This window comes from Coffea arabica, chromosome 9c (assembly GCF_036785885.1).
Source record: "Coffea arabica cultivar ET-39 chromosome 9c, Coffea Arabica ET-39 HiFi, whole genome shotgun sequence".
Classification (NCBI taxonomy): Eukaryota; Viridiplantae; Streptophyta; class Magnoliopsida; order Gentianales; family Rubiaceae; genus Coffea; species Coffea arabica.
Genome location: NC_092326.1, coordinates 43,702,896 through 43,719,533, shown reverse-complemented (window position 1 = coordinate 43,719,533; position 16,638 = coordinate 43,702,896). Strand labels below are relative to the sequence as shown.

The 16,638-nt window shown below is 35.6% G+C and overlaps 1 protein-coding gene across 1 annotated transcript; it reads left to right on the top strand.

The window, feature by feature from the left end:
• Positions 1-7,414: 7,414 nt before the first annotated feature.
• LOC140014306 (serine/threonine-protein kinase STY46-like) lies at positions 7,415-16,094 on the top strand. Its single transcript, XM_072064929.1, has 16 exons — positions 7,415-8,141; positions 8,596-8,710; positions 9,514-9,587; positions 9,776-9,895; positions 10,398-10,452; positions 11,129-11,239; positions 11,791-11,841; positions 12,147-12,322; positions 12,397-12,504; positions 13,442-13,515; positions 13,734-13,909; positions 14,494-14,589; positions 15,238-15,318; positions 15,406-15,459; positions 15,589-15,723; positions 15,861-16,094. Exons 1-16 carry the CDS (start codon positions 7,933-7,935, stop codon positions 15,936-15,938), a joined length of 1,713 nt encoding a protein of 570 aa, XP_071921030.1. The 5' UTR covers positions 7,415-7,932; the 3' UTR covers positions 15,939-16,094.
• Positions 16,095-16,638: the final 544 nt, after the last annotated feature.

The window sequence follows — 16,638 nt, the reverse complement described above, 5'->3', positions numbered from 1 at the left end:
AACGGGACCTGTGTTCTTTCCTTCTTTTATTTTTTGGCAACACATATGACACAGGGAGCATTATAGAATGTAGCTATTATTTACTGTTGATAGATTTGGTCTGTTTTGCATTTATATTTATTCGCAACTAAAGGACGGTGGATTAGGGTTTGGTGGGAGAGGATGGATTAGGGTTTGTTGGGATAGGGACAGCGGGCAGCCTTTGTCCTTGGATAGGATATTATACACACATAATTTTTATGGAATAAAATATTCCTCACATTACATATGAGTAAAATGATTTTTTATTTTGCTTTGGGATTAATAAATAGTGGAAATCCTGGACTGGAGGAGTTGGAAAAAATGTACGCGGCATATTCCATCCAATATCCAGCGGCAGCCTGTCGCCGCTCCCGCTGCCGCTCACCGTTTTCCCAACGCAATAATAATATACTTCCGCCACGACACTGGCTGGTTGACACACTAATGCTATGCTGATTTATTTAATAAAAAAAAAAATTGACCTTTGGTTGCATCCAAGAGCCGCTCCAACCACGTCAGCTAAATCTCCAGGCCTTTATCTATCTATTCTAGTGGAGCAGTGAGCTGACTTGTCTTCCCATCTCAGTCCACATTTTTTTTGGGCACTTTCCTTGAGATTTATTTCCATCTGTGGTCTCCATTGACTTTCTTGCTTTTCTTCTTCTTTTTTTTTTTTCAATTATTTGTGTGTTATATAGGTATTAAAAGAAAGTGGTGATCTTAAAATAAATAATTTATCGAGTTTGTATTTAGCCCTTATTTCTATGTGTGTTTTTGTAGTGTATAATTTTATCATTCATGTCTGGATCCGATCGCCCGCGTTGGCTCGTAAGCAAAAGATATGCATTCGTTTTCTCTAAATTTTTTTTTACATTTTTTCATGGATATATCAAATCATTACGGTACATTTTTCTATAAAAATTTCAGAAAATAGCAATCCAAACGAGACTGAACTTTCCTAAAAAGAGCAGTTTCATATTGGGAAATAAATGGATAAACCATCGACGCAGACCATATATCGCAATGTCTTGTTATTTGTTTATGTGAATTGGGCCTTGTTTGGTCTTAACTACAGTAATTTCAAAAAATTTCTCAAAGTTTTTAAACTATATATACACTTCAAAATATTCAAAAATCTACACATTTCAAACATTTTTTTTAAAACTTCTACAGTAAGCTACATTAAAGTTTTAGACAAACTCCCAAAAAACTCACCTTCCGGCCTCGTGAATTTTATCAAAAAAATTAGGGAGATTTGCCTTAGGTTAGGTCATTCAGTAGGATATGATTTTGTACTGGTGCACCCCCACATGACTGTGTCTCATAATAATATATTTCTTTTTACTGCTTAACTTATCCATTATTGCTATTAAAAAAAAAAAAAGATATCTAGGAATCCACTTTAATTATTGGAGTAATTTACATCTACTAGAAACATGGATGGTGTGGAATGCTCTCAGCAGCGCGTTCAAACTTCAAGCTGCTTTTAATTGCAACAAATACAAGGACAGCGTTCAAACAAGAACAGCTTCAGTCCCTCGTTGCTTATCAAAGCCTTTGTTCATGTCACACGGGTGGACAATAATACCGTAGGAAAATGATAAGAACTGTCTAAAGCTTGTCATATACAAGCGTAACAGGAGGGTGCTTCTCCACGTTAAATGAAAAAGGGAAAAAAATATTGTGATTTAGTGCCCCGTTTAGAGTTGCGGTAACTTATTAATTGAAAAAAAAGTAGAAGTTCACGTTATGCATGTCGTTTGGATTTATATCTTCGGTCAGTGCTTATTGTATTGAATAATATGTAATTTTAAAATTTTAATGTATTTATCTCTTTATTGAGTTCATAATATGGGATAAAATGATTAAATTTTACGTTTAAAATTTTAAACTACTAAAATTTGAGTTTTTACTAAAAGTCCTTTTAACACTGATAACTCTCGATTCCTAAATTTAAAGGATGGTGTTTACTAGATACTTTAAAAGTGCTTCAATCATCCACAATTGGTCTAAAAAGAAAAAAAGCTCTTACAAAATAGCAATCCAAACAGGAGGTTTTTGAACACATCCATCCTTGCACGCTTCTCATGTACTAGTGCATTTGATGTTATAGGGCTTATTCGGCAAACGAGTTTTTGTCGTCTGCTACAAGTTTTTTAATAAGTTTAATTACAATAATCTCAAAAAAATTTTAAAAAATTTAAAAATTTACACAATTCAGAAATTGTTTCTATAATTTCTACAGTAAAGTTTTAAACAAACATCCAAAAAACTCACTTGCCAAACAAGGCCATAGTTAAACTCCCGACCTAAAATGATTTGAACGAATAAATTATAAAAATACGAGACCCAATGAGCTTTCCTAGTTCCGGAAGATTAACAAAATGTTTTTTTTTTTTTTAAATTTTTATGGAGCATAAACAAAAAGGAAGGGGGTTCAGAACCCTTTTTTTTTTTGGTGGGTTCCTTCTTGCATTGAATATGTTTCTTGCTATTCAAAGTAGCAAGTCAATCAAAGTGTATTTGGGGCTGCAGGCATTTGCTTCGTCTTCTGTCTGTCCGCCTGCTAAATTGCTAATGTTATCATACTCCTACTACTAATCATCACGATCAAACGGAGCTGAGGAGACGCCAAAGTTCTTATCGCAAAAGTACTATTCATTCTGCGCCTCAGAAGCCAGCGTCAATCAATCCCCTCGCACCCCACCACCTAGCCCCGCTACTCCCTCCATCTGCATATTTATCTGCATCTCACAGACTTCTCATGAGCTACCGGCCTCTGCCTCTGGCTTTGGTTTCAAAAGTATGTGCCATGTTAGCTCGATGAGTTGCCATCTAGCAGTGAAGACGTGGTGAATTTGCCTCTTAATTAATTGCTTCTAAATAATTTCGTCTATACGTAAAAAAAAAAAAAAAAAGAGCATTTTCTGGTATATGAATTCAAACCATAGTTAGTAAAATATGATACGGGTATAACACGAATTATACGTATGTATAGTATATGGACTTTTTTAAAAGTATGATTAAAAATGGGGTGCAAAAATGTGTGTTCTGCAAAATTATATATATATATATATATATATATATGAATTCGTACATGAATATATTTGAAAGTTATGGGACTTTAAACACGGTTAAAATTACTATATTTTTAAAAAATTATGTTACATATGTACTATTTTAAGTTTTATCCTTTTGCATGAGATGTTAAAAAATCACTTTATTTCTTTCATACACTATTAATCTACATAACAGTTAATCTAAAATGTGTTTCTAAATAGGATTAATCTTTCCTACATTGACAGTATATACACTATCAGCGTTGGATGAATGACAACTACGCAAAATTTAAATTTAAAATTCAACTTTTGCACACATGTCATGAATTAAACGGTGATAATATATACATTATTAGTATATATAAGATTTACTCTTTTTTTTTGTATGTGCTGCTGTTATTTTGCATAGAACTAGAAAGATAACTCACTGTTCTTACCCAAATTTTAAAGATTTTTCAAAAAATTGAAGTATAGTTCACAAAGTTTATTATATTTTTTGTACGGTAAATTGAGAAGTACGAGTATTTTTGAAGTATACGAAAGTTTTTTAAACTATACATGCGAACGTGTATTACATAAGTATAGTACGAATATTTACTGACTAAGATTCAAATATTTGATATCAGCATTAGGCTAATGATCATCATACACCGTCTTTAATTGGTTATACACCCTTCAAGTGAAATAATGTGTGTTTATAAAATTGGTTATACACGCTAGAACTAGGGTTATGCTTATTATTGAGTTCAATCCTTAACTCAATCACTGAAAGTGGAAATTATACTACTATAAAACATGTATATCTTAATTAGCTCTAGACTTGCAATTAAGGGATAAAGTTTGGAGTTTTATCTCCATGGACATTAATGGAAGAAAAGAGTTTAAAGGACTTTTTATTTTAATTATTTTTTAAACAGTAAGTTAGTCTAGGACGAATGAATAAGATGTCTACATTTAATGCATAGTTTGGGTAGCACAAATATCTCAAATAATATTTCATTTACATTATAAACACATTTTCCAACTCACATTTTTATATTCCCAACTACCTTTTTATTTCACATACATCATATCACAAAAAATACTACAGTAATTATTCCAAACAATATTTCAAATAATACTCTATCCAAACAAACTTATAAGATTTGGCTAATAAGAATACAAACAATGCAACTTGTAGTAGTAGTCTAGACAAATGGAGCACAATGAAGTTGGTAAGACACTTCTAATGTAACAACAAAGATGTTACGGGTTTAAGCGATCAAATTCATTCTTCCTTAACTTTTCTTATTATTACTATCTAACAATATTAGGAGCATTAATAAATGGATAAACAATGGACCACAAAAAATGGACCACAAAAAGAAAAAAAAGACAAGGGCATGTACACGTAGGGTTGCTGTGTTTTTTGTGTAGGCCTAATAAAAACACCTAGTATTTGCCTAATCTACCAAATATATACACATACTAATAATTATTGGATTAATATTTCCTACACCGACAGTGTATACACTATCAGCATTAGAGGTGGAGTTGAGTCAATCTACTCGACTCGAGCTCGAACTCGCTTCATCGAGTTCGAGCTCGATCTCGAGCTGCTCGTTAGAGCTATCGAGTCGAGTTTGAGTTCGGAAATTTGATACTCGAGAGCTCGACGAGCTCTATCGAGTATCACATAAAAAAATTAAAAAAAAATTATATATAAAATTACTAATATAGGTAAATAAATTCTGAGAAATTACGGGCAGTGGCGGAGCCAGAAAAAATTCTCAGTGGGGGCAAAAGCAATTCTAAAATTTTTTATCTATTCTTTTTCTAGTTTTTTAAGCAAAAAAAAATATTCACCAATAAGTACAAATGATGTATATATTTTATGAAAACATAAAGAGACAAACTCAAAATTATTATGTAATAATAATTTTATTTCAAAAAGCAAACTAAACAATTTACAATTGCTCACGACGAGTTTTCATATTTTGATAACAGTTTACAACCTTCTCATTTTGAACTTCACAAAGTATATTTTTCTCAATGTCAGTAACTAAGCAATAATTCATTCAAGTGTCTTCCATTTTATTTTGTAATCAATTCTTCACTATATTTATAACTGAAAAAATCCATTCTACAGTAGCTGTAGCAATAGGTAAAATTTAAGCCAACTTTAAGAGCATATAAATCAATTGGATACACAAAACTCCAGGGGGCACACTTAAAATTATATGAAATTTTTATGAATACTATAGAAATTTAAGGGAAGCAGTGGGGGCTCGTGCCCCCAGTGCCCCCACTGTAGATCCGCCCCTGATTACGGGTGAGTATCCTTATCGAGTCGAGTTCGAGCTTTTTAAGGACTCGATCGAGCTCGAGCTCGAGCTATGATTCTCCGACTCGATCGAACTCGAGTTCGAGTATAATTATATTATAGCCGAGTCGAGCTCGAGTATAGCGGTACTCGAGCTCGACTCGGCTCAAATACACCCCTAGGAAGCAGCATGCAGTCATGTAAGGTAACCCATTCACTGTCATAGCTCAGTCATTTCACGTAACCTAACTATGGGCTGTTTGGAATCTGAGTTTTTTGGAAGTTTATCTAAAACTTTACTGTAGTACACTGTAGAAGTTTTTGAAAAAATTTTGTAGAAGTTTTTGTAAGGTTAAAAACTTTTTTGTAGAAGTTTTTTTAAGGTGAAAAACTTTTTTTCTTTTTTTTTTCTCTTTCTTTTTCTTTTTCTTTCTTTCCTTTTTCTTTTCTTTTCTCTCTTCCTCTTCTTCTTCCTTCTCCCTCCCCTTCCCTCCCCCGTACCTCTGCCTTCCCAGTTCCTAGCAGCCATGGCCTGAAGGCCCTACCATTTTTTTTCTTTTCTTTCTTTTTCTTTTCTTTCCTTTTTCTTTTCTTTCCTCTCTTCTTCTTCTTCTTCCTTCCTTCCTTCTCCCTCCCTCTTCCCTCGCGGTACCAGACGAACCAGCAGCCCCTCTCCCCAAAATTTTTTTTTCATTTTCTATTCCCCTCTTCTCCCTCTCTGCTCCCCTCCCCCCTCTCCCTCCCGAAGCAGAGAACCAGCAGCCATGGCAGAATACAATTTTTTTTTGTTTTTTCTCTCGCCCTCTCCTCCATCTCACTCTCCCATTCTCCTCCCCTCTCCTTCCCCCTCCCCTTTTGCCCAATCCGGTCGTTCGACCAGATCGTAGATGCAATCTGGTACCGTGCGACCAGAGACCAGAGAGGAAGCAGGAGGGTGGCTAGGGAGGGAAGGAGAGGGGAAGGGGGAGAGGGAGAAGGAGAAAAAAAGGGGTAGGCCGGCACTGGAATAGGTGGCCGGCGCCGGAAATAGCGGCAGAGGTGGTGGCTGGCGGCGGAGGGGTGGCCGGCGATGAAGGTGTGGTGGATAGGAGTGGGGGAGAAAGAATAAGAAAAGAGGAAGTTTTTTGTGTATTAGATATTTTGAAGTGTGTAGGTTAAAAAATTTGATAAATTATTTTGGGTTCCTGTTAGTTAAAATTGTTAAAAAACTAGTAGTTAAAAAACTTGGTTCCAAACAGGCCCTATATTTATATATACTAACAACTATTATTTTCTTTTATATTTATATTCTTTTCTTATTTAATTTTACTTATTTTTTCTTGTATTTATTTACTTTCTCTGACTAATTTTATATTTACAAAAATATAACACTTGAAATATATCTTAACAAATGCTCCACAGGTATCCGCTGGACCAACCGTTACTCATATTACCACATTGCCTTATAATAGTCTAATCTGGAGTACTACCACAATTACAAGTGTATTGGCTAAGAGATTATTTGAAATAATATTTTGAAAAAACTATTTTAACATTTTTTTGAAAATATATTGATGATACAAGTAAATCAATATGTGTAAATAATATGTAATCCAAATATAGAGGGTGGATCGAGTCAAGTTAAATAAAATTTATAACATTATATTACATTTTTAAGTTTTGCTAACGGGTGCTCTAACACACTTAACATTCATCTAATTTACTGTATATATATATACATACTAACAATTATTATCCTCTCAAACATTTATATACTTTTTCTATTAAATTTTATCTACTTCCTTTTGAATTTATTTATTTATTATAATTAAACTCATATTTTTAAAAATATAATATTTAAAATATATTCTAACGAGTACCCTATAAACACTTATTAGACATACAATATATATATATATATATATTTTTTTTTCCTCCCTAGTACAAATCTATATCTATTACGGAGTCCGCAGGCAATGCCAACGCCATTTGCCTTCTTGTGCTTCGTGAAAGGATGAGGCGGAGGGAGGTTAGTACTAAATTATTATTTATTTATTAATAAAATCCACGCGAGATAGCGCACTGCCGCCGTTAAATCAAAGCTTCTTCTTCCCATCCCTTTTTGCCTTTTTGCCTTTGCCTTTGCCTTTGCTTGCTTCCTTGCGCTCCACTCCCACCCGCCACTGGAGGCCCACCTTGTCCATTACCACCACCACCTCACAAAACGCGCCCCAATCCCCCTTCCTTTTTCTGCTTTTCTGATCTCTCCTCCCCCACTCCCTCCTCCTCCTGAGAAGTAGGAATTCTTTTTTTTTTTTTTTGAAGTATACCTGTCTACTCCATTACCCAGAAACCATACTACAACCCGTTCGCTGTAGCAGAATCATGTTGCTGTTGTTATGAGGTGGGAAGAGCAGGGCAGGCCAAGGCAAGGCGTAATCAGGGCTGCAGATTTAGCTTAGTTTTTATGTGTCCTCTTTATCTTTGAGGAGAGTTGTCGGATCTTTCACATTTTTTTTTTAGTTTTTTTTTTAGTTTTTTTGGATTTTGTCATCTTGATAATTTTTTTAAATGGTGATGGAAGATAACGAGAGTTGCAGTAGTAGAGTGGTGGACGATTCCAATATCAATATCAATAACAATAGTAATAGGCAACAGAGGAAGAAGGCGGAGGTCTACAATGAGGTGCTTCGGCGGCTCAGGGAGTCTCGCCACCCGGAGGCCCTAACCCCTGGCTTCGATCATCAACTTTGGTCGCACTTCAATCGTCTCCCCGCCCGGTACTCCGCTCATCTTCCCCCTAATTCCTCCTCCTTTCTCTCCTCCCTCCTCATCGCAAAATGCCACACACCTACTCCTATATGCCGTCTTAATTTTGCATGCCATATTCAGTTTTTTTCATGAATGCATGAACCAGTTGAGTCATGACTTTGCATTCTTGTTTGTTGCTACCTGCTATCATTCTCTCTTGCGGAGTTTTAACAATCCCTTTCGAATTTTGTTGCAATTATTTTGATTCCGTTAGTACCTTTCTTTTTCTAATAACAAAAAAAAAAGAGAGAGAGAGAGAGAACAAATTTATCAACAATTTCTGTTTTATTTGTCTTGACTTGAGGGTGATGATGGCCTCTTGCATTTTTTATTTTAATTTTTAAATCAATGCTTTTCTCTCCCTTCCCTCTTCCGCTGTTTACAGCCTCAAATTTGTTAGGATGTGTTGTTTCTACAATGAAGGTATGCTTTGGATGTAAATGTGGAAAGAGCGGAAGATGTTCTCACCCATAAGCGCTTGCTGCATCTGGCTCATGATCCTGTTAATAGGCCTGCTTTTGAGGTGCGCCTGGTGCAGGTAATGCAGCTTACGTTGTACGCCTCTTCGAGACAAATGCATTCTTTGTGATGCTCGGTTCTTCCTTCCTACTCATTTTCTGGTGGCGGATCGATACTTCCGCTATTAACTGATTAACTTTTGACATCCTAAACATACTTTTCTTGGATTGCATGCTGAAGGTATATGACAACTTTATTGTTGACATGAGAAATAAGGTTTAGTTGCTAAATGATATATTTTTTTTCAAGTACCATTGACTTTGTTATTTGTTGCATTTATTTGACAAAAACGAACAGTATGTTTCTAAACTGTACTACTTCTGTAAGTAATTCAAGCCACCAGCATGGATCCTGTGTTTGCATGACAGGGATATTTTATGGGGAACTAATGGCTGATCTTATCCCTGTAGATATTCAAATTTGATCTATGTTCACAATACAATTTTTCACTCAGTAATATGTATTGACATGTTGGCCATCAAAAACAAGAAAGCCTCGCCTAAAAGTTTGTGAACTCATCTCACGTTACATGATGATTTCATCTTAACGCGTCCCAACTCCATTGGCACCCTTGCATTAGTGTTTAAAATCCGATCTCCAAGTTTTTTAATGCGTGCTTTTACCTCTCATATTTTTTTCCCTGATTTATTGGTACAATAGCTATATTTGTTTATGTAAGAAACTTATTTTCATTAGAAATTAGATAATTGTTTATTATCCAGTATGGTTAGTAGCTATCTCTTCTTCATTCGGGCTTTGTTTTCTGAACCCGGTGCATAACTCTTTCTATGTTTTAATCAAACTAAATTTCTCGTTGAGCAGGTTCCTCCTGTATCTGATGGGAATTCATTTGATTCTTCTGATCCAAGCTCTCCGAGAAAAGAAGTTGCTCGGAGGTAAGATCCAGACTGAGAATCCACGAATTTTATTCAGCTGACCTATATATGTAATGCAATATGACAGTTCAAGAAATGGAGACTATGTGATGCCCTTTAGTTCTTTTTTGTTCTTGAGGACAATGTTGTTTTTATGTGCACTTCTGATTTGGAAGCTGAAAAGTCTACCACCTTTTCCCATTTTTCAGCATCCATCCACCACCTGCTTTTGGTTCTTCCCCAAATCTTGAAGCACTTGCACTTGAAGCAAGTAAAAGTCCAGATGAAGATGCTGATATTACAGTACACCCCGTCCGAAAGGCTTCTCGGTAAGTAATATTGGGATCTGTTATTCTATTGGCGTCATCAATTAATACCTACACCACGTCCCAAAGGTTTCTTGGTAAGTAATAATGGGATCTGTTAATCTGTTGGCTTCATCAATTAACACCTTATCTGCTTTAATCATCGGTATCTCGAAGATCATGCATGTCCTTAAGGTCTCTGGATATTCTCATCTCATTTTGTCTGTGTCAGCAATTTTTTTTTTTCACCAAGTGGCATGATTACTCTGAATTATTCGTGTCTGATCTTGTTGACTTGGAACCATATGAAGAATGTCAGTTTTTAGGTCAAACTCTATATCATTTAAGTTGATAGTAGTAGTAATACTTATGATCTGTTCAGTGTAATTATGTGTTGGTTGATGCTGCTTCAAACAGAAACTTAGCAAAGTTCAAGGTATAGTCAGTCTGTTATTTCATCAAAGATGGATTGAGCGTCTTTGTAATGATTAAGCCTTACATCTTCATGCTATTGATGATTATGTAGGCCCATGCATGAGATTACCTTCTCAACTGACGACAAGCCAAAACTTCTTAGTCAGGTAGTTGACATGTTTACTTCTTGGACACTTGTGTCCTTTATAACATTAATTGTCAGAACTTATTCATACAACTAGATCACTCTGTCAGACAACTACATTGTCAGTCAGAAGCGAGGTTACTATGACGAGCAACTAATGCCTTAGCGATACAATATGAACATTTAGATATCGCCATACATTGACAAGGTCAAGATGTTAGTACACCTATTCTTGTTGTGGTACATATGCAATGAGCAAAGTCCATCTGAAACTCAAACCTTGTGGTCAAGTATCTTCAGTTGGTTTGTTTTGAATGAGTAAAGAGTTATTTGTTAAACATTTCTGGCTTAAATATCTTAAAAATTGTCAGACAAGGTTTGGTGTTGGTTCATGTGATGCTGAAAAATTTAGTCTCGGTTTTGCTTGTATAATTATGAGCATCTTGATGCATTATATGTGGTTTTGTTGTTCATTTCTCCTCCCTGTCCTCTTTTTTATTGTCCACATGGATTGAATTTGACATTTTAAGATTTTATGTCGTAGTACTTAATCACTTAAGATTTTATGGATTCAGGCTTTTTAATACAAACTCAATCACTTAATCTAGCCTGTCTAGAAGTTTGGGCTATGTTATACTACTTTTCTGTTTCCTCTTGGTTCAATGACTTAGATGAATATTTTGACGCATCTTCTGCAGTTGACTTCGTTACTTGCTGAACTTGGCCTGAATATCCAGGAAGCACATGCCTTTTCCACCATGGATGGCTACTCCCTTGATGTCTTCGTTGTTGATGGTTGGCCATATGAGGTATTTAATCCTGTTTTTTGTCCAATTATATCCCAATGACGGCTTGATTACGACTGAAAGACCAGTTCAGGCTATTGCGTGAATTATTTGGAGGTTTTAACCACACCCAAATCTTTATTTGGTTAGAGTCTGACTACTATAGCCTTTTAACTGACTTTTCCAGCCACTTTTCAATTGGACCCTATAGTTAAATTGTTGTTTCAAATTTTGTCTGCGACTTTATAATTTTCTATTATATAATTCTCAAGCACCAGCTTTGTTAACCAGTGGCTAGGGGAGGGCTCTTAGTGTCCTCCTTGCTGCCGGGTTACAGGGTTAGACTTCTATGCCTGGCAGTTGAGGGTAGGAAGGGTGTCAGGAGGGGTGGGAGGGTTAAAATGAAAAAAAACAGCAACATGGTTTCTAATATAGTTTGTGAAGCTTGTCTAAGGTTTATCACTCTAACTTCAGTTGATAACAAGCCCATGGGTAACTTGATGACATTTTATTGACTTTTTGTTTTATTCAAAATACAAGGAAAGCTTTTAAATGACATTTTTAAAGCTGTTTAGGAAGTTGAGCAGCTCAGAAATGCATTGCAGGAGGAAGTTGTAAAGATCAAGGTACTTCTCTAACATGTACCTGATTCATGCTCAAACTTCATGTTTTCTTAGCAAATATTAACTCCATCTAATAATTTATGCCTTGTCTACATTATTTGGCTCCCCTTATACTGCATAGTGGGTGTTAATGTTTCCAAAAATATATATATACTGCATAGTGGGTTATTACTATTTTTGTACTTTTTACAAATTAACGGTTTTTTTTTAAGTTAATGCTATTTCTGCCATTTATATTTGTGTTTCAGTATATGCCTAGTGTCTATGGCTAATTAAGCTGAAACAAAATCATTTTGATTGCCATGTAGGAAAAATCTTGGCCAAATCAGCAATTTTTATCTCCTCTTGGTGGGTCTGATCAAACAGTAATCAAATGTGAACCTGACCAGTTGACTATACCTAATGACGGTTTTGATGTTTGGGAAATTGATCCTCAACATCTGAAATTTGAGCACAAAGTTGCATCAGGATCATATGGTGATTTGTAAGTCTGTCCTGTAGTGGCCAATTCATGTTTTTCATCTGTTCTCTCAACTAACCAAAGAATTGATGTTTTAGATACAAAGGCATATATTGTAGTCAGGAAGTAGCTATCAAAATTCTCAAGGCTGAGCGTTTGAATTCAGAGTTGCAGAAGGAATTTGCGCAAGAAGTTTACATTATGAGGTTTGTATAATGAAAAATTTTAGCCTAACATTGCTCATGGGTAGTACTTTTTTTTTGACCTTCTTCTATGTGGAACTGTTGTGTTAAATCTTGGAATTAGTAGATAATTATAACTTTGGATTTTGTACTTGATAATGTTTACTTGGTTGCCCCCGCTTTCATCCGTAAATGGATTTAAAATCCAAAGATGTTCTTTATTATAGCATGATTTGTAGCTTGGAGATTTAGAATTTCGTGTATGAATTTTAGATTGGTCATGCTGTTTTATGTCCCTTTACCATATGCAACAAAAAAAGACATCTGGCAGGAAAATTCTTACTATAGGACAGAAATTAACAATTATAATGTGCTAAAATTTGGTTCTGAGTATTCATCTGTTGAAATACTGGCACTCACCTACCAAGCACAGGAGTCTCCCTCCGTTATATGATGGAGAAGAGCTAGGTTATTGTTTTGATGAATGAATCCTTGAGGCTTATGGTTTGACCCCAGAGCTTGAGCCAAGACTCAGCTTTAGGGGTCAGATCAGTGATCAACAATGGTGCCTTTCTAGTTATCGACCCTGGTTCTCCTGTCTAGCTTCACATATCATCTGCTCAAGCTTATAGATATACACAAACATGTTCTTGCTTGCATGTCTTTCAGTGCTGCAGAATTTAGATACTGTATTGTGATGTAGTCTTGGATATATGGGGATAATGTCAAGATTAGCAGTGTTTACTTTGTTGCGACCAAGTACCACCAATAGCTCATGTATTACCATAAGATCAACAGATTCAGTTCCTTCTCTTTGCACTACAAATGCTATCGTTTACATCACTATCAGTTTTTAATTTAATTTGATTCACCATTAATCATACATCTTGGAGGTAAATCTCAGACTTTCTAATTCTTGATCATTTCTGTGCTTTCATTGACTAGTAATTGGTACTTGCAGGAAAGTTCGGCACAAAAATGTTGTACAGTTTATAGGGGCATGTACCAGACCTCCAAATTTGTGCATTGTGACAGGTTCTTCTCAATGACTAGAACATTTCCTGATAATATTAATAGAGATGATATAATAAGGGGGAGGGGGCCAAGAAGAGGGAATTGTGACAGCACTTGCTCCAAATACCTTGAGATTCCACTTTTTTAATCCCTTTGATGCCACTACCATGTATCTTCAACTGTTGCTGTTTTAAGCATGCTTGATTTTTCTTTTTTTTTTTTGGGTTTTGTTTCCACAGAATTCATGGCTGGAGGAAGTGTGTATGATTATTTACACAAACAAAAGGGTGCTTTTAAGCTTCCGTCTGTACTCAAAGTTGCTGTTGATGTATCAAAGGGAATGAACTATCTTCACCAGAATAATATAATACACAGAGACCTGAAGGCTGCCAATCTTTTGATGGATGAAAATGAAGTAAGACGTGCTTCAATATTCTCGAGGCTTTTTCCCCAAGTTTGTCTTTGCTCATTTAGATTCATACTAGTTTATTTTTTCCCTTTATATTTTGTTTGTAAAAGAATCATTTTAGTGGTTGCTTGTTCTTGTTTCTATTAACCAATTATGGAAATCAATTCTACAAGTTAAACAACTGTTGAAGCATTTATTGTAATCTTGATCAGCATCCTATTCTTCAGCAGTTATTAGCCTGTCTTTATAGTGATAGATTGATGGCATAACTAGATAATGGTCTGTATGCTAATTCGATACATTAAGAGATTAGTTTGGTTGGGTAGGTAGATCTGAATGGCTCAAGTGATGACTTTGCTTTGAAATGAATAATGTAAAGACTTGAATTTGAAGAGGTTTTGGCGATGGTGAATATCTTTTCCATCCATGTTTCCAATAAAAAATTCCTACTCCTTTTTCTTGGCTCTTCATTTGCAGGAAAAACAAGAAAGTTTTTGGTTGACTAGGCTTGTAAGAGATGTCTAGACATTTTACCTATCCATAGACTGGCTGGAAGGTTTCTTCTCATTTTACATATTTTGGTTCTATAGGTTGTGAAGGTAGCTGATTTTGGAGTGGCCAGAGTAAAAGCACAGACTGGAGTCATGACAGCTGAAACGGGGACATACAGATGGATGGCTCCTGAGGTATTCTTTACTGGATTAAGTTAAAGGCCTAATTATCAGTATTATTTTGTGGTTTTGCCATATGTTGCATTCTTTTTGTGTTTGTTTTCTCATGGAAGGTGGTGAGGCTCATGTGTTAAATGTTTACTTCAATTTGTATACGTTGTACTCTTTAATTTTGTCTTTACGGTATTATAAAGAATTTCTTGAAATTGTCATTTCAGATCCCTAAATCTACCTCTTACAAACATATTCTCGACGGCAGCTTTTACAATTTCTTTTTATGTAATTCTTCAATTTTGTTATGATGTACCTTGTTGTGGGTTTTGTTTTTTAATGAATTTTCTTGAGGGGGAGGAAGGAATTGGAGGGATTGTCTTAGACGTCTGGGCATTTTTGTTCCGTGGAATTTCGTGAAAGTAGCAAAAGGTAGTATGACTTTCTTGGATTGGATGACTGCATTAAAAGCTGCAAAGGTTTTCAAATTTGGGTGCTAGTTGACTGTTGGGAGAGGTTTGTTGCTGTCTCTATGCTTTATTATGCTGGAATTTTGATTAGTCATGGCATGGTTCTGACTTGTAATTGATGGTGTGATATTCTGTGAGTTTTTGTCATTTCTAGATTACCTACTTGCATCTGCTTATAGATATTTTTTGTTTCTCTTTGAAGGTTATAGAGCACAAGCCTTATGATCACAAGGCTGATGTATTTAGTTTTGGGATTGTTGTGTGGGAGTTGCTGACTGGAAAGGTGCGGGTTTTTTTGTTGCAATAGTAATAATCAGGACAGAAATGTTAGTCAGCATTTATTGATATATGTGTGCACATCTCTTGTCAGCTTCCATACGAGTATTTAACACCCTTACAAGCAGCAATTGGAGTGGTGCAAAAGGTAATAGTTTATTCATTCAATGAAGTAACATTCTCCAGGAACGAGTTAATGTTTTTGCTTAGCATGGCTGATTTGATTTATTTACAGATTTGTGTATCTAAGATGCTCTCCGGTTTTACTTTCTTTTAGGGTCTGCGACCAACCATCCCAAAACACACTCATCCAAAACTTGCTGAGCTACTCGAGAGATGCTGGCAGCAAGACTCAACTTTGAGACCTGACTTTTCTGAAATCATTGACATCTTGCAGCAAATAGCTAAGGAGGTAATAGAGTAATTTTGTTTGTAAGGTTCCTGTGTATGCCCCTAAATACCAAGAGCTTCCCCTTTGTAGCAAGAACAAGTTTACAAGTTTTTTCTTTCAACCCAGTTCTCTCCATGATATGAATATATGTGGAGCAGGTTGGTGATGAAGGAGAGGAGCGCCGGAAAGAGAAATCAGGAGGATTCTTTTCAGCCCTTAGACGCGGACATCACTAGATGAACCATATCAGTCAATTCAATTTCCCTCCCTTGTAGTTGATACTGTACAGCATCTGTCTATCTTCTTCTCGCAGTCAATGTTTTCGTTAATGCGCTCTTTAATTTTCGACTTTAAGAGGCGTTAGATAATGTTTTAGCTTCTTTTGTGCAACATTTTTTTTTTCTGTATTTCTCTTTTTTGTTTTCTTGGGTAAGTTGTCGGTTGGCTCACCATCAACACCGAACTTCATCAGCATTCTAACTTCTCAAGAGTCAGAAAGCGAGGAACAAAAAAAGAGGGTAAAAAGCAAAAAAGCCTTCCGTGGTGAAGCTAATATACAGAAAATTCTTCGTGGTTTCAAAACGTGCAGTACGACACTTCATATTTTAAATTAAATTATAAAAAAAGGTGATTTCAAAACATAATACTTCATATTTTGAAAACCCACATTGATCATTCTGCTTCTAGTTTCCTAAATGCTCCTCATCAGATCTCTGTGCACATGTAAAGTTATTAAAAAAAAATGCGCAGTATAGGAATGGCGATCTTGTTCAGAGGATACCTGGCTTCTGCTTTATATTTGTGTTACTACTAACAAGCTTCGTGCTAACGTCTGATGGTTCGTGTTTCACAACAAAGGCAGACCTTTCTCTGACAAATGTTGGGGGGCCAATCCTACTATGTTTTTCAAGTGCTCTAGATGCTTGACTCTTAAGT